General features: G+C 43.0%; 1 protein-coding gene across 6 annotated transcripts in view; it reads right to left on the bottom strand.

Moving 5' to 3' along the window:
• Window positions 1–26,086, bottom strand: part of LOC110492164 (microphthalmia-associated transcription factor) — a 49,445-nt gene that overhangs the window by 5,429 nt on the left and 17,930 nt on the right. For 2 of the 6 annotated variants that reach the window (XM_021566224.3, XM_090203147.1), the window contains exons 2-6: window positions 13,935–14,205; window positions 2,896–3,099; window positions 755–850; window positions 421–493; window positions 116–205 (exon numbers count right to left, since the gene is read on the bottom strand). In XM_021566224.3, the coding sequence (XP_021421899.1) occupies window positions 116–205; window positions 421–493; window positions 755–850; window positions 2,896–3,099; window positions 13,935–14,205 (734 nt within the window). Of the gene's footprint in view, window positions 1–115; window positions 206–420; window positions 536–754; window positions 851–2,895; window positions 3,100–3,818; window positions 3,957–13,934; window positions 14,206–26,086 lie in introns of those variants that run through there. The other 4 variants (XM_021566221.3, XM_021566222.3, XM_090203148.1 and 1 more) reach the window with 2 other exon arrangements.

Below are 26,086 nucleotides of genomic sequence, written 5' to 3'. Positions count from 1 at the left end.
AGTCGGGAAGAAAATAAATTAAACTGTGCTGAGCACACTACAGGCTTAGCAAAGTGCACCAGTGTAACCTAACTCAAATGAGTTAGCTAAGATAAATATGAATACGCATACGTACCTACGGGATACCCTTCAGGCCTCTGATAGTTGTCAAACTTGCCAAATGATTCTGACTTGTCCATGTGCATAATGGCCGGAGATTGGGAAACTATTTGGCACATAAAATGTTCAATGCATTTCTCCTTGTTTTGAATGACAATATACCCAAGTTTATAATAATCAAAAACAATAGTAATGCAAAGCACATGCACGGAAAAGTTTCGGACCCTTTTAGCATATTTCTCAATCACAACGAGCCTGTAGAATCATTTGTAACATCATGTATGAATCTGAATGTTTTTCATGCCATGGGGTTTTGCTCACCTGAGTATTCCCTTTTGATGTTGGGCAAGATGGCGGGGCAGGAGTTGATGGCCAGTCCTGGAGGGGGCATGCCCTGGTTACCATACAGATCCAAGAGGTTAGTGTTGACAGTGATCTGATTAGACAAGATAACCATAGAAATGATTAACATTAGCATGTCAAATAAACCAGGCACAGGTGGTGCTTAAACATGAGTAGGTAACCCTTAAAAAAAACGTTTTTACACCATGATCTGTAAGCAAACACTGCTGTCTTTGTGGACCCATCTACTGTGAAAAGGCTATCTGGGTTTTCTATGAGCAGGTACGCAGACAGTAAATTAAGACAATCATACCGTATTGGCCATCTGAAGCCGCGGGTCCATTAATCCAAGGATATCATCGTTATAACTAGATTCCAGACTAATTATGTCATCAATGACATCATCCATCTAGAATAAAAAACTAAGTTAAATTCAAGATGAAACATTTTCTAACAGAGACAGTCATTTAATTAGCGGTTAACACTTTACACTTGTAGGAATTGGCCTGTATGGATAGGGTTAAATTGAAATGTTTCTTACATAAGAAATATGGAAAGCATATGCATAAACATGATATCAATTAAAAGGGTACAGTTTGGAGGTTATAGGAAACTAAAGGTGTGGACACAACAGTTCACCACAAGACTGAATCCAAACATTACACTGTTGGTTTAATGTGCATTTTACATTTACTGTACTTTTCGCAGCATTTGTTGAATACAAAATCTGAAAATTCTCTAGATGAAATCAGTAACATTTTATGAATATTCTTGGACAATTTGGGGTAGGTGCAACATAAGACAAAAAAAATACAAGCGTTTGAGTGAGAGGTCTAACTGGTGTTTCCAAGTGGCCAAACACCTCTCCAAAGTGTGCACTGTTTCAAAGTAATTTCAATGCATTTCAATGACTCAAAGAAGAGTCTTCAACTATAAGGTGCTTTTTAGAGCTCTCCTAGCTGTGCCGTTGAGGAACTAGAGTGAGCACACTTGTACTTGTTTTGTTGGAACACAGCCCTGCATTCCCACTTTTACACAATTACTGTTGTTGTTTACGCGATCCAAAAACGGTCCATTATAAATCGCAATCTGGGTCAGGTGGGCATAATTTAAAAACATATTCTATTGTCAACATGACTAGCTAAATTATCAAATACGATCTTACAGTGTTAGGCTTTAACAAGGCAATTAAGAGATGCAGATGGTAATTTTGGTGTGAATAGAATGGAGTCATGAGTGCATTCAGATGAGTGGTCCACGGCAAATCTTCTTCACAATACAACAGGCGCATTCTGTTCATGCCTTGTCATCTTGTAATTGTACATCAAACATAGTGATCATGAGGCCTCCTGGGTGGTCTAGTGCACTGCATCGCGGCGCTAGCTGTGCCACCAGAGACTCTGGGTTCGTGCCCAGGCTCTGTCGCAGCCGGCCGCGTCCGGGAGGTCCGTGGGGCAACACACATATGGCCTAGCGTCGTCCGGGTTAGGGAGGGTCTGGCCGGTAGGGATATCCCTGTCTCATCGCGCACCAGCGACTCCTGTGGCGGGCCGGGCGCAGTGCGCGCTAACCAGGTCGCCAGGTGCACGGTGTTTCCTCCGACACATTGGTGCAACTGGGTTGGATGCGCGCTGTGTTAAGAAGCAGTGCGGCTTGGTTGGGTTGTGTTTCGGGGACGCATGGCTTTCAACTTTCGTCTCTCCTGAGCCTGTACGGGAGTTGTAGCGATGAGACAAGATAGTAAATAAATAAAAACCATAGTGATCATAAACTTTGACACTCCTCCGTCTCATCTTTCATAATATGCAATGACGCAGATCCAAATTGTACAGCAAAAATATGAATAAAAGTACAAATCTGATCACTATTTTGTTGATCAATAAAGGGATCTTCATACTTTATAACATTTCAACCCATAGTTGACTTCCCCTGGTCAAGTCAACTACAGTATCACTAGTTGAGCTGACATTTTATTTTATTTTCATGCGCCTCGTAATTTACAGCATTTCCCTCACTCAGACAACAAAATCATTTTAAATTAGCGGGAGGGATGGTGGCAACTTATTGTCATGTGCTGTGCTCAAGTTCAGAACGGCTGTCAGTCAAAACCCTGTGAAGCGCAGAGCCTGAGCTCTGAAACCATTTATAGCATGTTACTGTACAGCCACACCATTCCAATTTAGGTGCTTATCAGTGTCCAAATATATATAGGTACGAGTGTAAAGGGCTACTCAACAGACAATCACATTTACTTCTCAATTAATATTCATGGTGTTACTACATTTATGGTGTTACAACCATTCATTAGTTGAATACACATTGCTATGAAGCAGAATTCATGGAAAATTGGCAGAGATCATGGAGTGAAAAGCTCACAGAATTTACACACAATGCATTGTAGCTTGGTGTCTATGGCCATGTTGCAGCCAGGTCTGTGAGAGAAAGAAGCTTTACCTCTTTCTCGCAGTTGATGTTGAGGGTGAGTAAGGCCATGGGGCTGTTGGGGGCACTGTTGCCCAGCCCCGGAGGCATGCCCCCGTGGTCAGCGGGCTGGTTAGGGCAGGGCAGGGAGCCAATCTTGCCCAGGTAGCGCTTTACCTGCTGCTGCTGGGCCTGCTGGATGTGGTACTTGGTGGGGTTCTCCAGGTGAGTTTGCACCTGGAAGAGGGAGAGAGAGTGAAGAGAGGAGAGGAAAAGATGTAAGTGTGAGAGTCAGAATCCTTAAACTCTGATAGGATGGGTTGATGATCGTGGGTTGATGATCGTGGGTTGATGATCGTGGGTTATGTTTCAGTTGTGCTGTGTAGTCAATAAAGGAGCCTTCAAGCGTTATATCTCACTGATGAATAATAAACAGTCTTGAACACATTTTCCCATACAGAGATAATAACGATCATAAAGACATTGCATAGTAAAAGAATAAAGAAGCAGAGCAATCAGTTCAAATAAAAGGAGTCGAGTGACAGTATCTTCTCCTTTGACAAAGGCAGTGGACCTGGGTTACTGAATAAAATATGAAAACAAAATAAAATGTCAGCTCAACTAGTGATACTGTAGTTGACTTGACCAGGGGAAGTCAACTATGGGTTGAAATGTTATAAAGTATGAAGATCCCTTTATTGATCAACAAAATAGTGATCAGATTTGTACTTTTATTCATATTTTTGCTGTACAATTTGGATCTGCGTCATTGCATCCTCTCTATTGCTTAATAAAAGATCCCTTGTTATAAATACATGAATAACATTTCACACTACTCGTTCCTTTTAAACCCTAGAACTTAAAAGCCACACAAATGGACAGAAGGGACTTCTCAAGTGCTTATAATACAACCTGTCCCAAAAGACAGATTACAATAAGGATATTATTGCACCTACCTGATAATTATGGTATTCAAGCATCTCCAACATATTGCACAACTGATATTCCAACTCCAAATTAGATGCTTAAAACCCTCTATATTTATATTCCCTTTGACTATGCAGCAGGACCAGAGACTGTGCCTGTGATGCTCCACCTTCGATACTGATAGTATGGGGAGGAACACGTTCAGCTCAGCTTATAAAAGGTGGAGAAAAAGTCATTAGCTACACATGTTAACACATCTGAGTAAGATACAATGAACCTTTTTAAGTTTGTGTTGTTTTATGTAAATTATTAATGCATGCCTTTATGTTGCTTGTTTGACGTCAGAATGGGAGCGTTACAAAGAGGATCTTTCTACAGCCAGGCCACCCTGTCTACTGACACTTGCCCTGGGCCAGATAACTAATCTCTTTTTTAAACACCATGCATGGCTACTGGTCGGTTCTTCTGTCATCTCTTTGGATGGTCAAATAATCGTTCACGAAGCTAAAATGTTTCATGGAAACTACAGGCTACATAGTATATTCATTTTTTGTCAAAATTAATTCAAACAGAATGAAAAACAAATACAAATATTTGTAAGAAAATAAAACTAAAAGGAAGGTCTACTTCATTCATCCGTTACGCACAGGAGCCTGACGTGCTACTAACTGTACTAACATGATAAGATGTCACAGTTTCTTAACATGAGCCTACAGCGATCTGTAACAAACTTTCTAACATCAAGTTGCTACCAAAGGATATCCTTCGACAGTTCACTCAATACATTCAAGGGATCGTCACCTGCGGGATCGTCTGAGACCAGCCATCTGGACAGCTGATGAAACTGTGGGTTTGTACAACTGAAGAATTTTTGCACAAATTGTCAGAAACTGTCTCAGGGAAGCTCATCTACACGCTTGTCGTCCTCACCAGGGTCTTGACCTGACTACAGGTCAGCGTTGTAACCGACTTCAGTGGGCAAATGCTCACCTTCAATGGCTACTGGCACGCTGGAGAACTGTGCTCTTCATGGATGAATTCTGGTTTAAACTATACCGCGCAGAAGGCAGACAGCATGTATGGTGTCGTGTGGGCGAGTGGTTTACGGATTTCAACGTTGTGAACAGAGTGCCCCATGGTGGCAGTGGGGTTATGGTATGGGCAGGCATAAGCTACCGACAACGAACACAACAGCTTTTTATCATGGAAATTTGAATGCACAGAGAATCAGAGCCTAGAGGCCCATTGTCACGCCATTCATCCACTTCCATCACCTAATGTTTCAACATGATAATGCTCTGCCCCATGTCGCAAGGATCTGTACACAATTCCTAGAAGCTGAAAATGTCCCAGTTCTTCCTTGGCCTGCATATTCAACAGACGTCACCGGTTGAGGCTGTTTGGGATGCTCTGGATCGACGTGAACGACAGCATGTTCCAGTTCCCACCAATATCCAGCAACTTTTGAAATTGTTTTTTCTTTAACCTTTATTTAACTAGGCAAGTCTGTTAAGAACAAATTCTTATTTAAAATGACGGCCTACCAAAAGGCCTCCTGCAGGGATGGGGGCCTGGGATTAAAGAAATATAAAAATAAATACAATATAAATATAGGACAAAACACATATCACAACAAGAGAGACACAACACAACATAAAGAGAGACATAATACAACAACATAACAGCAAAACATGACAACACAGCATGGTAGCAACACAACGTGTCACGTCCTGACCTTAGTTCCTTTTTTATGTCTCTATTTTAATTTGGTAAGGGCGTGAGTTGGGGTGGGCATTCTATGTTTTTGTTCTGTTTTGTATTTCTGCTTTTGGCCTGGTATGGTTCCCAATCAGAGGCAGCTGTCAATCGTTGTCTCTGATTGAGAACCATACTTATGGTAGCCTGTGTTCCCACTATTATTTGTGGGTAGTTGTTTTCTGTTGTGTGTCTACACCAGCCAGAACTGTTTCGGTCGTTCGCTTTGTTATTGCTGTGTTCATTAAATAAATATGGACACATACCACGCTGCACCTTGGTCCTCTCCTTCTTCCACCTACGACAGCCGTTACAACATGGTAGCAGCACAAAAACATGGTACAAACATTATTGGGCAAAGTCAACAACACAAAGGTCAATAAGGTAGAGACAACAATACACCATACAAAGCAGCCACAACTGTCAGTAAGAGTGTCCATGATTGAGTCTTTAAGATAAAACTGTTCAGTTTGAGTGTCTGTTGCAGCTCCAGTCGCTAGCTGCAGCGAACTGAAAAGAGGAGCGACCCAGGGATGTGTGTGCTTTGGGGACCTTTAACAGAATGTGACTGGTGATTTGTTTAACACTTTTTTGGTTACTACATGATTCCATGTGTTATTTCATAGTTGTGATGTCATCACTATTATTCTATAATTTAGAAAACAGTAAAAATAAAGAAAAACCCTTGAATCCGTAGACGTGTCCAAACGTTTGACTGGTACTGTATGTACAAGTGTGTATTATACACATGAGAATTGGAAATGTGTTTTTGGCATATCCCAACTTTCCCTGAGACACCCTCGGAGACTGGGGTCACGGCCAGTGTCTGACAATATCAACGGCGATCCTGGAACAATTATGGTAAAGTGCCTTGCTCAAGGGCACAGCGACCAATTGTTCAACTTGTCGGAGATTCGAACTAGCGACTGTTCAGTTATTGGGCCAACGCTCAAACCGCTAGGCTACATGCCAAGTGTGTATGTATATGTGTTTGTGCACTTGTGTGTTTTAATGTTTTAATGAATTTGTGCAATTCACTAGCATTGAGATTCTCTTTGAAAGTGCCACTCACATATCATCGTGGATCATAACAACATGCTGAACAATCTGATAACAAGGTCATTTAGAGTCTCTTTACTTCATCACATGCGGTTCAACACTCCTATTACTGTACTAGTATGACTACTACATGCATGTACTTACTACATCTCATGGTAATATCATTCTACAAGGTAGTGAGTGACCAGGCAAATGTTATTGCAAATCTGACATGAAGTTACACTATGAATACAATACATTTTCTACATTTCAGAGTTTCTTCATAATACGGCAATCTTTCTGACATCGTTCCCACTGCAGTCCTACATCTGTTCCCACCAGGGAATACCAATTCATACTCCAAGCCAATCTCCCTCAGTATTTTCTTGACCTGGTCAAATTCCTTCTGCTAATGTTGAATATCTCCACAGTGGAGGGGAGGGGGTGTAAATACCGCTTTTGTCATGATGAATTGCATTGAGTTGATATAGCAACATCTATTTACCAGGGTGCAATTGAGACAATGGAACAAGGCCAGCAATTTATATAAATAATTGTCTTACACACACACACACACACACACACACACACACACACACACACACACACACACACATACAGTGGGGCAAAAAAAGTATTTAGTCAGCCACCAATTGTGCAAGTTCTCCCACTTAAAAAGATGAGAGAGGCCTTTAGTTTTCATCATAGGTACACTTCAACTATGAAAGAAAAAATGAGAAAAAAAAATCCAGAAAATCACATTGTAGGATTTTTAATGAATTTATTTGCAAATTATGGTGGAAAATAAGTATTTGGTCAATAACAAAAGTTTATCTCAATGCTTTGTTATATACCCTTTGTTGGCAATGACATAGGTCAAACGTTTTCTGTAAGTCTTCACAAGGATTTCACACACTATTGCTGGTATTTTGGCCCATTCCTCCATGCAGATCTCCTCTAGAGCAGTGATGTTTTGGGGCTGTTGCTGGGCAACACAGACTTTCAACTCCCTCCAAAGATTTTCTATGGGGTTGAGATCTGGAGACTGGCTAGGCCACTCCAGGACCTTGAAATGCTTCTTACGAAGCCACTCCTTCGTTGCCCGGGCGGTGTGTTTGGGATCATTGTCATGCTGAAAGACCCATCCACGTTTCATCTTCAATGCTGATGGAAGGAGGTTTTCACTCAAAATCTCACGATACATGGCCCCATTCATTATTTCCTTTACACGGATCAGTCGTCCTGGTCCCTTTGCAGAAAAACAGCCCCAAAGCATGATGTTTCCACCCCCGTGCTTCACAGTGGGTATGGTGTTCTTTGTCCTCCAAACATGACGAGTTGAGTTTTTACCAAAAAGTTCTATATTGGTTTCATCTGACCATATGACATTCTCCCAATCTTCTTCTGGATCATCCAAATGCTCTCTAGCTAACTTCAGACGGGCCTGGACATGTACTGGCTTAAGCAGGGGGACACGTCTGGCACTGCAGGATTTGAGTCCCTGGCGGCGTAGTGTGTTACTGATGGTAGGCTTTGTTACTTTGGTCCCAGCTCTCTGCAGGTCATTCACTAGGTCCCCCCGTGTGGTTCTGGGATTTTTGCTCACCGTTCTTGTGATCATTTTGACCCCACGGTATGAGATCTTGCGTTGAGCCCCAGATCGAGGGAGATTATCAGTGGTCTTGTATGTCTTCCATTTCCTAATAATTGCTTCCACAGTTGATTTCTTCAAACCAAGCTGCTTACCTATTGCAAATTCAGTCTTCCCAGCCTGGTGCAGGTCTACAATTTTGTTTCTGGTGTCCTTTGATAGCTCTTTGGTCTTGGCCATAGTGGAGTTTGGAGTGTGACTGTTTGAGGTTGTGGACAGGTGTCTTTTATACTGATAACAAGTTCAAACAGGTGCCATTAATACAGGTAATGAGTGGAGGACAGAGGAGCCTCTTAAAGAAGAAGTTACATGTCTGTGAGAGCCAGAAATCTTGCTTGTTTGTAGGTGACCAAATACTTATTTTCCACCATATTTTGCAAATAAATTCATTAAAAATCCTACAATGTGATTTTCTGTATTGTTTTTCTAATATTGTCTGTCATAGTTGAAGTGTACCTATGATGAAAATTACAGGCCTCTCTCATCTTTTTAAGTGGGAGAACTTGCACAATTGGTGGCTGACTAAATACTTTTTTGCCCCACTGTACATACATACATATAAATTGATTGCCATTGAAATAATAATGTAGATTATAACACTGGATATCCCAAAAATAGTAAACCAAGAAGCAGGTAACAAAAATCTGCACTATTTCTACATACCTAAAACATGTATTAGTATTGGCCGGAATGGCAGAATGCAGGCGTGATAAAAATGGATTTCACTCTTGACACAGATTGAACATTAAGCCTCCGGTAACTGAACTTGAAATCACACTTTGTGGTCTTTGCCTTACGGTTCTTATTTGATGTCATATAATATAACTTCCACGAAATAAACACTACTAACTTTGTCTTAGATCAAACTTGATTAACAGGACATTAATAGAATAAAAGACACAGGAAATAATCTATCCACCAAAACAAGACATGGCTCTGTTCTGCAGCCCATGTGCTGCAGCCATCAATACAGTCCTCAGGCCACAAGCAGCTCCTCCCCAGTAAAAGTCAATAAAAAAGGTCACTTTGTACAACTATTTGTGTGATGAGGAGCATGCATCACTGAGGAGCCTTTAGGGAGCTATGATGAGGTCTTAATGTTTGTTCATGACCATAGACAAACTGATGAGTCCAAAGAAAAGCTAGCTAAAGCATACTGTCAAATCAAACATCGAAACAAACACCCTTTTTGCCAATGTTAGTTTTTAAAAACAGACATCGTACTAAAACAATTCTGGTCCAGGATGCTTTCTTTCCTACGGGTGAGTACAGTGACACAGCATTGAAACCATAAAACCATCACCTAGAGCAGTGGTTCCCAACCTTTTTCGGTTACTGTACCACCAACCAGGAGCAGTGCGGCTTGGTTGGGTTGTGTTTCGGAGGACGCATGGCTTTTGACCTTCGTCTCTCCCGACCCCGTACGGGAGTTGGAGCGATGAGACAAGATAGTAACTACTAACAATTGGATACCACGAAATTGGGGAGAAGCCTCCCCCATTTAAAAATATTTTTTTTCTTTATTTTACTATTTTCTACATTGTAGAATAATAGTGAAGACATCAAAACTATGAAATAACATATATGGAATCATGTAGTAACCAAAAAAGTTCTAAACCCTGGAATGAGTAGGTGTGTCCAAACCCGAGACAATAAGAAGATACAGGGGCAGAATAAATTCAACCACACCTGTTTCATCACAAAACCGGATGAGCAACCGCTGTCCAGTGAAGTCCACAAAGCATATTGCATGTACAGTAACAGACAGTTATATGCCAGATAGCATGGTCAAGCAAGTTCATGTTTCCGACATTTTTGGACCACTAAACAACTATTGATTTAGAACCACAGAGTTACCGCAAGTCACAAAGAAAACAGGAGCTGTCTCCACTCTTCCAGCACCATGTATACTTCAACATTATCAAATCCCCTATGCTTAGTGTAATAAAGTGACAACTTAAAGATACTAAAAACGATTTAGTCCAATCAATGTAAGCTAAATATGATGTGGCTGTCCATGGTCCTGATGTCTGTGAGCGTGTGTGCTTTCATGCAAGTAGAAAAACATGTTGATTCACCCTACTTGTTGAGAAACGCCATCCTCCTCTCTTCCATGTTAACAAAACATCTATCACTCTGTCATACAGTACACACTTTTATATTTTGCTGTCCTAGGCTACCTGGCTAAAATGCTTGCTCACTAGCCTAACTTCCATTTATGGGCAATGTTAGCTAGTTAACATTAGCCTTCTACATCTAGCTATATATTGAACTTCCATCCTCTCTGGCCGGGGGCACAACAATGTATGAATTAATGGTTGGAACAGAATCGCCATTATAATCATTGGCCAGTATGGAAAATTAAGTAAAACCACAAGTCCAAATCCCTATTTCCATCCATAGCTAATTTAGGAAAGGGACAGTTTTAGCTACATAGCCACAGGAGGACAACAACACAACGAGATGCAACAATTCAAGTTTTTCTGTCAATGACGTATGCACTCAATGGGATTTGATAGGAGTGAGTGATTTTTTTTGGATGCGCCAGGACCATTCACAGTTGAGCTCGCTCAGTTTAGCTGATTGACAAATGTTTTACATTTTTATCAAGGGAGGCCAAATGCTCAATGGCTTCCCTTCAATGCTAGGGGCGGCAACAATGTCATACTTGTTTGGACCAGACATCAGATAGATGGCCTACACGTAGAGAGACAGCGGGGCGCTGTTTCGCTCACTCTGATGCTTTCTCCTGTGACATACAGTACATTCAGCCTCTTGCGAATTGAAGAAAAATTCTGAAACACAGAGACGAAAGAGAAATTATTTTTATTGGTCAATTTTGGGGGGAAGCCTGGCTTCCCTTGGCATCCAAGAATACACGCCACTGGCACCAACTGAATTCTGCTCTGCCCGCAATACTCCAGAAGTGCCCCTTCATGTGCATTTTACCAGTAGGCCTATGGTCTCATGAGTCTTCTCACGTACCCACTGTGGAAAGGCCTAGTACCCCCAGCAGTCATAGTACCCCTGGTTGGGAACCACTGACCTCGAGTGTGTATTTGTTCAAGGAAAAACAAGGAACGTGTCTTTCCTCATCCAATAGTGTACCAGATTGTACAACACACAATGGTTCCCTATGAAGCTGATAGTCTGTGCAAGTCCCTGTTGTAAGAGATAGAGAAGGTGACCTTATGAAAATCTTATCAATGAGAGCAAACCTAAATTAAATCATTTCCTGAGCTTTATAATTCTTAACAACATTTCCTTTTTAAAATTATATATATTATAAATTTGTCTCAAAAGGTTTAATAATATTGCATTGGATGAATTAACTGTTGCTTTAAAATGGACCAAAGTGACCGGCTGTAAACTAGTAAATACGAGAATTACAGTATGTGACATCCATGGATAAATACATAATGCTTCATTAAATCTATAACTTTGATCTAAAAGAACACATTCTGTCATTTTCAGAGATGAACACTATGCACAATACTTTGTTCTCTCTTAATATGCTAATTCATTTTCAATAAATCTGGAAATCATGTTGAACCCTTTTAGGAAATGATCCTACATAAATTTCAAAGCTAGTGTTTTTTTTAACCTTAAATATGCCATGGAATGAAAGCAGTGGGGCTAATTACGAGCATTCTTAGCTGAATTAGCATTGGGGTGTTTGGTAAGACTGTGCTTGCCTTTGTCCTGATCCCCAAACTGATCCTGTACTTATTCCTCCGAAGGTCAGGGGTCACTTGGTTAATTAAGGGCCCAAATCGGTCTTTAGACAAACCTATCTGAGGTTAATGCTTTCCCTTTTAAGGTCCAGCTGCTCCACCTGGTACCCCTAAGCTAATTTTGTGTAGCTTTGTGTAGACGGTGCTAATCTAGTCACAGACATGCAAGCAGGTTAACCTTGCTCTGCAGTGCACAGTGCTAGGCAGGAACAGGCCTTTCATTTGTGGAATTTCAGTCAATGAAGAATGCCGTCAACTCAGACCCCAGAATCACAGAATCATCTTCCAGCTTGTCATGTCAAACACTTTAATGGGGGATATCCTAAACCTCTCAAAGAGCTAAATATTATACAGAGTATAGGCTAAGCAATGTTTATGTTGTATGTGGAGGGCAATGCCTTCAATGGTTGTATTATCTTGCAAGTGTGGACCCATGCCACACTTTCAGTATGAGGACAAGAGGGGGGCACTACTTCTATCCCCACTGCTCTTTGTACTATTGGAACTAATCCACTACTTTAAAACTGTATTAAATGTTATTTTACATAATGGGATTAAGGCTTTGACACATTAGGAAGGTAACACATTTTTCTTTCAAAGAATCAATTCTCTATGAATAATCTATATCATCTGCCAGTGTTATTGACATGATAAAATGTTACAGTGATATGAAACACTTGCACAGATACAACTAACTTTCACAAACAGAAACGGTTGACTTCCCAGATGGCAAAATCCTACATGAGTAAACTTCAATCACAACAATCACACGGATTCCAGTACAACGTGGACTAGGGCTTTTTCTACTGCTAAATTATTACAACGCTTCCAGTAAATCTTCATGTTCAGAGCGTTCACAGATAATCCAGAGCCAAATCAGTCACCATGAATCCGTCTCGCCTGATCTCCTTAGAATGAGGTTCTGCCTCAGAAAAGTGTGAACACATTGGTAAAACAATTGTAAAATAATTCCCTCACTGTTTTGTTAATGGGTGGCAGTATGGCCTTTAGAAAACCATGTCAGGCAGTTCACGCTATAATGTACTGTATCATTGTGTTCATATCTATATCCTTTATGATTCTTATTCTCAAATAAATTTCACTTCAGAAATGAAAATGGTATATATTGTACAGTGATAACCAATCACTCAATCAAGACGATTGTAGTGACAATGTTGGAAACAACAGGAAAATTGTAATATGTTAAGGAAAAGACAAAGGAGAAATATCTATCCAGTCATGCAAACTGCTTGAGATATGACGTTTCGGATAGTTCTTCAATATAGAACACTTTCCATTTACATCTGGAACGGTTTTCATTTATTTTTTAGAATATGCACGTTTTGATATTAGTAATACTATTTCTAAAGAAAGACAAATAAAATGTAATGCAATCTAAAACACTTACCAAATTATCTTTATTTTGCTGGGTATACTCTCATCAAGTATTGTATAGTACGTGCGTTGTGGTAGTTATCACACTGTCTCCATTAGTTCAGAAAATGTACAACAGTCTCGAGTCCCCAAGAGCAGACTAACAATGAATCAAAGCTATGAAAATATGTGAATTTAGCTCAGCAAATAGGATTAAAGATGGCTATGTCCAAATGGCTGGAAGCACAGCATGCATTACAGAGGAATTCTTTCAGGAAAGATAATCCCCATGTGCGTTTTAACTCACTTCACTCATCCCCACGTTTTTACACCCTATCATAGTAAACCATGTTTGATCGACTGTCCAGAAGACTTATGATCAAGTTGCCAATATAGAGTCATCAAACCCACAGTACCTTCAACAAACAAAACATCTGATGATGTATGCCTGCATCTATAGGCGACAGTGAGAGCTCTGGAAGTCAGAGTGAGGAGTGGCATTGTTGTCACGGTTGTCAGATCACAGAGAAGCCAGTCAGGAAGTGGGTGTGTCATCTGTGTCATTAGGTGTGAGGATGATACTAATTGCTTACCTTCAGCACCTCCATGGGCAGCTGGGATGCGGGGGGCAGGCTGGGAGGAGCGCTGACATTGATGGCCGGTGTCTGGCCGTGCGTGCGATTGTGGGCGGCGGTGATCTTTGGGTACTGTGAGGTGGAGGAGGCCTGGCGTCTCTGCTGCTCCCGCCGCTCCTGCTCCTGGAGCTGCTCTCGCATCAACTGCTGCCGCAGCAGGATCCGTGATGTTGTGGTCGAGGAGCCCAATGGGGGCTTGGAAGATGAGCATGGCTGGTCTGAAGGATTACTGCAGGACGGCGAGACAGACGCCAGGCAGGGCATCAGGAAAGAAGAGGGTGAGGAGGGGGGTAAGACAATGAGGGGTAAGGAGTGGAAGAAAGGTCAGAGAAAAGAAAGGGGCATTGAACCATTATGATCTACAGTACTGGGATCAGGAAGAAGCCACATCACAGTGAGAAAATATACAAATGTCTTCTAAATGTGTTCTAGATGTTACACGGAACTGCTGGTCTGCAAGCTAGAGTGTCCTTTCTGCAGCAGAATACTGCACACCCTCCCTCCTGCACATATAATCCAAGTAAAAATTCTCTGTCTTAGGTCACTTAGAATCACCACTTTACTTTAAGAATGTGAAATGTTATTTCTTTCATCACATTCCCAGTGGGTCAGACATTTACATACCCTCAATTAGTATTTGGTGGCATTGCCTTTAAAAATGGTTTAACTTGGGTCAAACGTTTTGCGAAGCTTTCCACAATAAGTTGGGTGAATTTTGGCCCATTCCTCCTGACAGAGCTGGTGTAACTGAATCAGGTTTGTAGGCCTCTTTGCTCGCACACACTTTTTCAGTTCTGCCCACAAATGTTCTGTTGGATTGAGGTCAGGGCTTTGTGATGGACACTCCAATACCTTGACTTTGTTGTCCTTAAGACAATTGCCACAACTTTGGAAGTACGCTTGGGGTCACCTCCAATTGACTCAAATGATATCAATTAGCCTATCAGAAGCTTCTAAAGCCATGACATAATTTTCTGGAATTGTCCAAGCTGTTTAAAGGCACAGTCAACTTAGTGTATGTACATTTCTTACCCACTGGAATTGTGATACAGTGAATTATAAGTGAAACAATCTGTCTGTAAACGATTGTTGGAAAAATGACTTGTATCATGCACAAAGTAGATGTCCTAACCAACTTGCCAAAACTATAGTTTGTTAACAAGAGATGTATGGAGTGGTTGAAAAACGAGTTTCAATGACTCCAACCAAAGTGTATGTAAACTGCTCTCCCATGCCATGTCCAACCTCGGGTCAGCCGCGGCCAGCCCTATAAGGGACTGTGTTGTGGGGGCCAGCCCTATAAGGGACTGTGTTGTGGGGGCCAGCCCTATAAGGGACTGTGTTTTGGGGGCCAGCCCAACAAGGGACTGTGTTGTGGGGGCCAGCCCTATAAGGGACTGTGTTGTGGGGGCCAGCCCTATAAGGGACTGTGTTGTGGGGGCCAGCCCTATAAGGGACTGTGTTGTGGGGGCCAGCCCTATAAGGGACTGTGTTGTGGGGGCCAGCTCTATAAGGGACTGTGTTGTGGGGGCCAGCCCTATAAGGGACTATGTTGTGGGGGCCAGCCCTATAAGGGACTGTGTTGTGGGGGCCAGCCCTATAAGGGACTGTGTTGTGGGGGCCAGCCCTATAAGGGACTGTGTTGTGGGGGTATAAAGTTGTTTGATGCCAATATCTCGCCATGCTCAGAATCACAATGGCTTGATCCTGCCTCCATTTATCACAGCAGCGCAGACAGGGCCTGCCATGATATTAGACAAATATTATTCAAACTTTGAACCCCTCGCCCATAAATTAGGAGTTAAATTGCCTCGATGCCGTTATGTGGGGAGAATGTATGGGCTTCCGTCACCTTCAAAGTAATTACACACTAAACGGGAAGCGTGGATGGGCATTCTGCAATGGGGGAAGTAGCAGAGAAGCGGGGGAGTGGGGGTGAGAACGGAGGGAATAGCGGAGGTGAAAGAGGAAGAGAGCGAAAGATTTGCGATCGGTGATATGTGCTTGTTACTAGAGGTTGACCGATTAATTAATTAGGGCCGATTTCTAGTTTTCATAACAATCGGAAATCGGCATTTTTGGACACCGATTTGGCCGATTTAAAACATATACAGTGGGGAGAACAAGTATTTGATACACTGACGATTTTGTAGGTTTTCCTACTTAATAAGCATGTAGAGGTCTGCAATTTTTATCATAGGTACACTTCAACTGTGAGAGACAGAAAATCACATTGTATGATTTTTAAGTAATTAATTTGCATTTTATTGCATGACATAAGTATTTGATACATCAGAAAAGCAGAACTTAATATTTTGTACAGAAACCTTTGTTTGCAATTACAGAGATCATACGTTTCCTGTAGTTCTTGACCAGGTTTGACCATATTTTTTTTACACCTTTATTTAATCTTTATTTAACTAGGCAAGTCAGTTAAGAACGCATTCTTATTTTCTATGACGGCCTAGGAACGGTGGGTTAACTGCCTTGTTCAGGGGCAGAAAGACAGATTTTTACCTTGTCAGCTCAGGGATTCAATCTTGCAACCTTCCAGATAACTAGTCCAATGCTCTAACCACCTGCCTCTCATTGCACTCCACGAGGAGCCTGCCTGTTACGCGAATGCAGTAAGCCAAGGTAAATTGCTAGCTAGCATTAAACTTATCTTATAAAAAACAATCAATCAATCAATCATAATCACTAGTTAACTACACATGGTTGAATCTTCCGGCGCCGACAGAGATGGCCGCCTCGCTTCGCGTTCCTAGGAAACTATGCAGTTTTTTGTTTTTTTACGTGTTATTTCTTACATTAGTACCCCAGGTCATCTTAGGTTTCATTACATACAGTCGAGAAGAACTACTGAATATAAGATCAGCATCAACTCACCATCAGTACGACCAAGAATATGTTTTTCGCGACGCGGATCCTGTGTTCTGCCTTACAAACAGGACAACGGAGTGGATCCTATGCAGCGACCCAAAAAAACGACTCCGAAAGAGAGGGAAACGAGGCGGTCTTCTGGTCAGACTCCGGAGACGGGCACAGCGCGCACCACTCCCTAGCATTCTTCTTGCCAATGTCCAGTCTCTTGACAACAAGGTTGATGAAATCCGAGCAAGGGTAGCATTCCAGAGGGACATCAGAGACTGTAACGTTCTTTGCTTCACGGAAACGTGGCTTACTGGAGAGACGCTATCCGAAGCGGTGCAGCCAACAGGTTTCTCCACGCATCGCGCAGACAGGAAAAAACATCTTTCTGGTAAAAAGAGGGGCGGGGGCGTATGCCTTATGACTAACGTGACATGGTGCGATGAAAGAAACATACTGGAACTCAAATCCTTCTGTTCACCTGATTTAGAATTCCTCACAATCAAATGTAGACCGCATTATCTACCAAGAGAATTCTCTTCGATTATAATCACAGCCGTATATATCCCCCCCCAAGCAGACACATCGATGGCTCTGAACGAACTTTATTTAACTCTCTGCAAACTGGAAACAATTTATCCGGAGGCTGCATTCATTGTAGCTGGGGATTTTAACAAGGCTAATCTGAAAACAAGACTCCCCAAATTTTATCAGCATATCGATTGCGCAACCAGGGGAGGAAAGACCTTGGACCATTGTTACTCTAACTTCCGCGACGCATATAAGGCCCTGCCCCGCCCCCCTTTCGGAAAAGCTGACCACGACTCCATTTTGTTGATCCCTGCCTACAGACAGAAACTAAAACAAGAGGCTCCCACGCTGAGGTCTGTCCAACGCTGGTCCGACCAAGCTGACTCCACACTCCAAGACTGCTTCCATCACGTGGACTGGGAGATGTTTCGTATTGCGTCAGATAACAACATTGACGAATACGCTGATTCGGTGTGCGAGTTCATTAGAACGTGCGTTGAAGATGTCGTTCCCATGGCAACGATTAAAACATTCCCTAACCAGAAACCGTGGATTGATGGCAGCATTCGTGTGAAACTGAAAGCGCGAACCACTGCTTTTAATCAGGGCAAGGTGGTAACATGACCGAATACAAACAGTGCAGCTATTCCCTCCGCAAGGCTATCAAACAAGCTAAGCGCCAGTACAGAGACAAAGTAGAATCTCAATTCAACGGCTCAGACACAAGAGGCATGTGGCAGGGTCTACAGTCAATCACGGACTACAGGAAGAAACCCAGCCCAGTCACGGACCAGGATGTCTTGCTCCCAGGCAGACTAAATAACTTTTTTGCCCGCTTTGAGGACAATACAGTGCCACTGACACGGCCTGCAACGAAAACATGCGGTCTCTCCTTCACTGCAGCCGAGGTGAGTAAGACATTTAAACGTGTTAACCCTCGCAAGGCTGCAGGCCCAGATGGCATCCCCAGCCGCGCCCTCAGAGCATGCGCAGACCAGCTGGCCGGTGTGTTTACGGACATATTCAATCAATCCCTATACCAGTATGCTGTTCCCACATGCTTCAAGAGGGCCACCATTGTTCCTGTTCCCAAGAAAGCTAAGGTAACTGAGCTAAATGACTACCGCCCCGTAGCACTCACATCCGTCATCATGAAGTGCTTTGAGAGACTAGTCAAGGACCATATCACCTCCACCCTACCTGACACCCTAGACCCACTCCAATTTGCTTACCGCCCAAATAGGTCCACAGACGATGCAATCTCAACCACACTGCACACTGCCCTAACCCATCTGGACAAGAGGAATACCTATGTGAGAATGCTGTTCATCGACTACAGCTCGGCATTCAACACCATAGTACCCTCCAAGCTCGTCATCAAGCTCGAGACCCTGGGTCTCGACCCCGCCCTGTGCAACTGGGTACTGGACTTCCTGACGGGCCGCCCCCAGGTGGTGAGGGTAGGCAACAACATCTCCTCCCCGCTGATCCTCAACACTGGGGCCCCACAAGGTTGCGTTCTGAGCCCTCTCCTGTACTCCCTGTTCACCCACGACTGCGTGGCCACGCACGCCTCCAACTCAATCATCAAGTTTGCGGACGACACAACAGTGGTAGGCTTGATTACCAACAACGATGAGACGGCCTACAGGGAGGAGGTGAGGGCCCTCGGAGTGTGGTGTCAGGAAAACAACCTCACACTCAACGTCAACAAAACTAAGGAGATGATTGTGGACTTCAGGAAACAGCAGAGGGAACACCCCCCTATCCACATCGATGGAACAGTAGTGGAGAGGGTAGCAAGTTTTAAGTTCCTCGGCATACACATCACAGACAAACTGAATTGGTCCACTCACACAGACAGCATCGTGAAGAAGGCGCAGCAGCGCCTCTTCAACCTCAGGAGGCTGAAGAAATTCGGCTTGTCACCAAAAGCACTCACAAACTTCTACAGATGCACAATCGAGAGCATCCTGGCGGGCTGTATCACCGCCTGGTATGGCAACTGCACCGCCCTCAACCGTAAGGCTCTCCAGAGGGTAGTGAGGTCTGCACAACGCATCACCGGGGGCAAACTACCTGCCCTCCAGGACACCTACACCACCCGATGTCACAGGAAGGCCATAAAGATCATCAAGGACATCAACCACCCGAGCCACTGCCTGTTCACCCCGCTATCATCCAGAAGGCGAGGTCAGTACAGGTGCATCAAAGCTGGGACCGAGAGACTGAAAAACAGCTTCTATCTCAAGGCCATCAGACTGTTAAACAGCCACCACTAACACTGAGTGGCTGCTGCCAACACACTGACACTGACTCAACTCCAGCCACTTTAATAATGGGAATTGATGGGAAATGATGTAAATATATCACTAGCCACTTTAAACAATGCTACCTTATATAAATGTTACTTACCCTACATTACTCATCTCATATGCATACGTATATACTGTACTCTATATCATCGACAGTATCCTTATGTAATACATGTATCACTAGCCACTTTATACTATACTATGCCACTTTGTTTACATACTCATCTCATTTGTACATACTGTACCCGATACCATCTACTGTATCTTGCCTATGCTGCTCTGTACCATCACTCATTCATATATCCTTATGTACATATTCTTTATCCCCTTACACTGTGTACAAGACAGTAGTTTTGGAATTGTTAGTTAGATTACTTGTTATTACTGCATTGTCGGAACTAGAAGCACAAGCATTTCGCTACACTCGCATTAACATCTGCTAACCATGTGTATGTGACAAATAAAATTTGATTTGATTTGATTTGATTTGATTTGATGAAATTACTAGTTTATCTAGCGTGTCCTGTGTTGCATATAATTGATGCGGTGCGTATCGTTGCTCAAATTTCAAGTTTTCATAACAATCGGAAATCAGTATATATTTTTTTACCTTTATTTAATCTTTATTTAACTAGGCAAGTCAGTTAAGAACACATTCTTATTTTCAATGACGGCCTAGGAACGAGGCAGAACGACAGATTTTTACCTTGTCAGCTCGGGGGATCCAATCTTGCAACCTTACAGTTAACGAGTCCAACGCTCTAACCACCTGCCTCACGAGGAGCCCGCCTGTTACGCAAATGCAGTAAGCCAAGGTAAGTTTCTAGCTAGCATTAAACTTATCTTATAAAAAACAATCAATCAACGACTGTCGTTGCACCAATGTGTACTTAACCATAAACATCAATGCCTTTCTTAAAATCAATACACAAGTACAGTGGGGCAAAAAAGTATTTAGTCAGCCACCAATTGTGCAAGTTCTCCCACTTACAAATATGAGAGAGGCCTGTAATTTTCATCATAGGTACACTTCAACTATGACAGACAAAATGAGAAAAAAAATCCAGAAAATCACATTGAAGGATTTTTAATGAATTTATTTGCAATTATGGTGGAAAATAAGTATTTGGTCACCTGCAAACAAGCAAGATTTCTGGCTCTCACAGACCTGTAACTTCTTCTTTAAGAGGCTCCTCTGTCCTCCACTCATTACCTGTATTAATGGCACCTGTTTGAACTTGTTATCAGTATAAAAGACACATGTCCACAACCTCAAACAGTCACACTCCAAACTCCACTATGGCCAAGACCAAAGCGCTATCAAAGGACACCAGAAACAAAATTGTAGACCTGCACCAGGCTGGGAAGACTGCAGCTGCAATAGTAAGCAGCTTGGTTTGAAGAAATCAACTGTGGGAGCAATCATTAGGAAATGGAAGACATACAAGACCACTGATGACCTAAGGCTCGTATTTCTGTGTGTTTATTATAGTTAAGTCTATGATTTGATATTTGATAGAGCAGTCTGACTGAGGGGTGGTAGGCAGCAGCAGGCTCGTAATCTTTTTTCCCAAGATGGCATAGCAGTTCAGACGTATTTTTGTCCTCGTCCTGTCGTGTCCCGTAAATATATATATTTACAACTTTTTTTTCACATACATTTTTGATTTTCCAAAGGCTCATCTTCGGAACACTCTCCTGCAATCCGCTTCACCAATTTATATTTATATAAAAAAGTATTATTTACCTCAGATCTGTGATCCTCCGAGAGGCTAGCCAGAAATTAGCCAGAAGCTAGCCGGGAGCTAGCCAGAAGCTGGTCCAGAAGCTACTCTGAAGCTGGTTCAGGGGCTAGTTCAGAAGCTAGTTAGCTTATTTACTGGCTAATCGTTGGTACTCAGCTGACCACGGTTTGTGGTCATCGGCTGTCCTTTGGCTCAAGAATCTATCGCCAGTTTTGTACGGCGCGGTGCAGCGCAGCGCGGCTCGGAGCGGAACATATCGGACCAATTTTTCTCTCCATGTCCCTGGATTTCGGCCGCTGGCTCTGGACGTCCATGCCTGGATCTCGCAGCTAGCTAGCTGCTATCCGTGTGACTATCGGCTTTCGCCGATTCCAGAGCTAACATCAATTGTTCCGGAGCTAGCCAGCTGAAGAGTTCCATCAATCACTCCTGGGCTGCAGTCACCTATCCGGACCCGTTTTGCTGCCTACGCGGAGCCCCACCGGGCCTTCACGGCTAGACTGCCGACGTTGTCTACCCGAGGGAATTGTCCGGCTGGCTCCTCTGGCGCAACGTTGCCTGGGCGCCCATCTGCGGCCTGCTAGCCGTTGGCTATCTTATCGGCTGCTATCTGAATAGACAATCGGACAATTTTTATTTTATTTTATTTTTATTTATTTTTCTTCTTGGGCCTCTATAACTATATCTATTGTTTTTATTGTTGTTGTTGTTGTGTGATTTGGATTCATCCCCTCTACCACACGGAACCCCACTAATCTACTGACGGAACGCAAGAGTTGGCTAATAACAGACCTCCATCTTATGCTAGCTTGCTACCGATTTAGCTGTCTAAATCGCCGTGACCCCCAACCAACCTCTCCACTCACTGGACCCTTTTGATCACTCGACTGAGCATGCCTCTCCTTCATGTCAATATGCCTTGTCCATTGCTGTTCTGGTTAGTGTTTATTGGCTTATTTCACTGTAGAGCCTCTAGTCCTGCTCATTATACCTTATCCAACCTATTAGTTCCACCACCCACACATGCAATGACATCTCCTGGTTTCAATGATGTTTCTAGAGACAATATCTCTCTCTTCATCACTCAATACCTAGGTTTACCTCCACTGTATTCACATCCTACCTTACCTTTGTCTGTACATTATACCTTGATGCTATTTTATCGCCCCCAGAAACCTCCTTTTACTCTCTGTTCAAGACGTTCTAAACGACCAATTCTTATTGCTTTTAGCCGCACCCTTATTCTACTCCTACTCTGTTCATCTGGCGATGTAGAGGTGAATCCAGGCCCTGCAGTGCCTAGCTCCACTCTTATTCCCCAGGCGCTCTCTTTTGACGACTTCTGTAACCGTAATAGCCTTGGTTTCATGCATGTTAACATTAGAAGCCTCCTCCCTAAGTTTGTTCTATTCACTGCTTTAGCACACTCTGCCAACCCGGATGTCCTAGCTGTGTCTGAATCCTGGCTTAGGAAGACCACCAAAAATTCAGACATTTTAATTCCAAACTACAACATTTTCAGACAAGATAAATCTGCCAAAGGGGGCGGTGTTGCAATCTACTGCAAAGATAGCCTGCAGAGTTCTGTCCTACTATCCAGGTCTGTACCCAAACAATTTTAACTTCTACTTTTAAAAATCCACCTCTCTAAAAACAAGTCTCTCACCGTTGCCGCCTGCTATAGACCACCCTCTGCCCCCAGCTGTGCTCTGGACACCATATGTGAACTGATTGCCCCCCATCTATCTTCAGAGCTTGTGCTGCTAGGTGACCTAAACTGGAACATGCTTAACACCCCAGCCATCCTACAATCTAAACTTGATGCCCTCAACCTCACACAAATTATCAATGAACCTACCAGGTACCTCCCCAAAGCCTTAAACACGGGCACCCTCATAGATATCATCCTAACCAACTTGCCCTCTAAATACACCTCTGCTGTTTTCAACCAAGATCTCAGCGATCACTGCCTCATTGCCTGCATCCGTAATGAGTCAGCGGTCAAACGACCTCCACTCATCACTGTAAAACGCTCCCTGAAACACTTCAGCGAGCAGGCCTTTCTAATCGACCTGGCCGGGGTATCCTGGAAGGATATTGATCTCATCCCGTCAGTAGAGGATGCCTGGATATTTTTTTTAAATGCCTTCCTAACCATCTTAAATAAACATGCCCCATTCAAGAAATTTAGAACCAGGAATAGATATAGCCCTTGGTTCTCCCCAGACCTGACTGCCCTTAACCAACACAAAAACATCCTATGGCGTTCTGCATTAGCATCGAACAGCCCCCGTGATATGCAGCTGTTCAGGGAAGCTAGAAACCATTATACACAGGCAGTTAGAAAAGCCAAGGCTAGCTTTTTCAAGCAGAAATTTGCTTCCTGCAACACTAACTCAAAAAAGTTCTGGGACACTGTAAAGTCCATGGAGAATAAGAACCCCTCCTCCCAGCTGCCCACTGCACTGAAGATAGGAAACACTGTCACCACTGATAAATCCACCATAATTGAGAATTTCAATAAGCATTTTTCTACGGCTGGCCATGCTTTCCACCTGGCTACTCCTACCCCGGTCAACAGCACTGCACCCCCCACAACAACTCGCCCAAGCCTTCCCCATTTCTCCTTCTCCCAAATCTGCTCAGCTGATGTTCTGAATGAGCTGCAAAATCTGGACCCCTACAAATCAGCCGGGCTAGACAATCTGGACCCTTTCTGTCTAAAATTATCTGCCAAAATTGTTGCCACCCCTATTACTAGCCTGTTCAACCTCTCTTTCGTGTCGTCTGAGATTCCCAAAGATTGGAAAGCAGCTGCGATCATCCCCCTTTTCAAAGGGGGTGACACTCTTCACCCAAACTGCTACAGACCTATATCTATCCTACCATGCCTTTCTAAGGTCTTCGAAAGCCAAGTCAACAAACAGATTACCGACCATTTCGAATCTCACCATACCTTCTCTGCTATGCAATCTGGTTTCACAGCTGGTCATGGGTGCACCTCAGCCACGCTCAAGGTCCTAAATTATATCTTAACCGCCATCGATAAGAAACATTACTGTGCAGCCGTATTCATTGATCTGGCCAAGGCTTTCGACTCTGTCAATCACCACATCCTCATCGGCAGACTCGACAGCCTTGGTTTCTCAAATGATTGCCTCGCCTGGTTCACCAACTACTTCTCTGATAGAGTTCAGTGTGTCAAATCGGAGGGTCTGCTGTCCGGACCTCTGGCAGTCTCTATGGGGGTGCCACAGGGTTCAATTCTTGGACCGACTCTCTTCTCTGTATACATCAATGAGGTCGCTCTTGCTGCTGGTGAGTCTCTGATCCACCTCTACGCAGACGACACCATTCTGTATACTTCTGGCCCTTCTTTGGACACTGTGTTAACAACCCTCCAGGCAAGCTTCAATGCCATACAACTCTCCTTCCGTGGCTTCCAATTGCTCTTAAATACAAGTAAAACTAAATGCATGCTCTTCAACCGATCGCTACCTGTACCTACCCGCCTGTCCAACATTACTACTCTGGACGGCTCTGACTTAGAATACGTGGACAACTACAAATACTTAGGTGTCTGGTTAGACTGTAAACTCTCCTTCCAGACCCATATCAAACATCTCCAATCCAAAGTTAAATCTAGAATTGGCTTCCTATTTTCGCAACAAAGCATCCTTCACTCATGCTGCCAAACATACCCTTGTAAAACTGACCATCCTACCAATCCTCGACTTTGGCGATGTCATTTACAAAATAGCCTCCAATACCCTACTCAACAAATTGGATGCAGTCTATCACAGTGCAATCCGTTTTGTCACCAAAGCCCCATATACTACCCACCATTGCGACCTGTACGCTCTCGTTGGCTGGCCCTCGCTTCATACTCGTCGCCAAACCCACTGGCTCCATGTCATCTACAAGACCCTGCTAGGTAAAGTCCCCCCTTATCTCAGCTCGCTGGTCACCATTGCATCTCCCACCTGTAGCACACGCTCCAGCAGGTATATCTCTCTAGTCACCCCCAAAACCAATTCTTTCTTTGGCCGCCTCTCCTTCCAGTTCTCTGCTGCCAATGACTGGAACGAACTACAAAAATCTCTGAAACTTGAAACACTTATCTCCCTCACTAGCTTTAAGCACCAACTGTCAGAGCAGCTCACAGATTACTGCACCTGTACATAGCCCACCTATAATTTAGCCCAAACAACTACCTCTTTCCCTACTGTATTTAATTTATTTATTTATTTTGCTCCCCCATTATTTTTATTTCTACTTTGCACATTCTCCCATTGCAAATCTACCATTCCAGTGTTTTACTTGCTATATTGTATTTACTTTGCCACCATGGCCTTTTTGCCTTTACCTCCCTTATCTCACCTCATTTGCTCACATCGTATATAGACTTGTTTATACTGTATTATTGACTGTATGTTTGTTTTACTCCATGTGTAACTCTGTGTCGAACTGCTTTGCTTTATCTTGGCCAGGTCACAATTGTAAATGAGAACTTGTTCTCAACTTGCCTACCTGGTTAAATAAAGGTGAAATAAATAAAATAAATAAAAAAATAGTCAAAAGTATGTGGTTTAGAGAGAAATAGTCGACGCGTTATAATTCCTGTAATAACTTGGGGCTGAACTTGAAA

The sequence above is a fragment of the Oncorhynchus mykiss genome, chromosome 16, assembly GCF_057628025.1.
Source record: "Oncorhynchus mykiss isolate SJ-2025 chromosome 16, ASM5762802v1, whole genome shotgun sequence".
NCBI lineage: Eukaryota > Metazoa > Chordata > Actinopteri > Salmoniformes > Salmonidae > Oncorhynchus > Oncorhynchus mykiss.
This window is presented reverse-complemented; position numbering and strand designations above follow the sequence as displayed.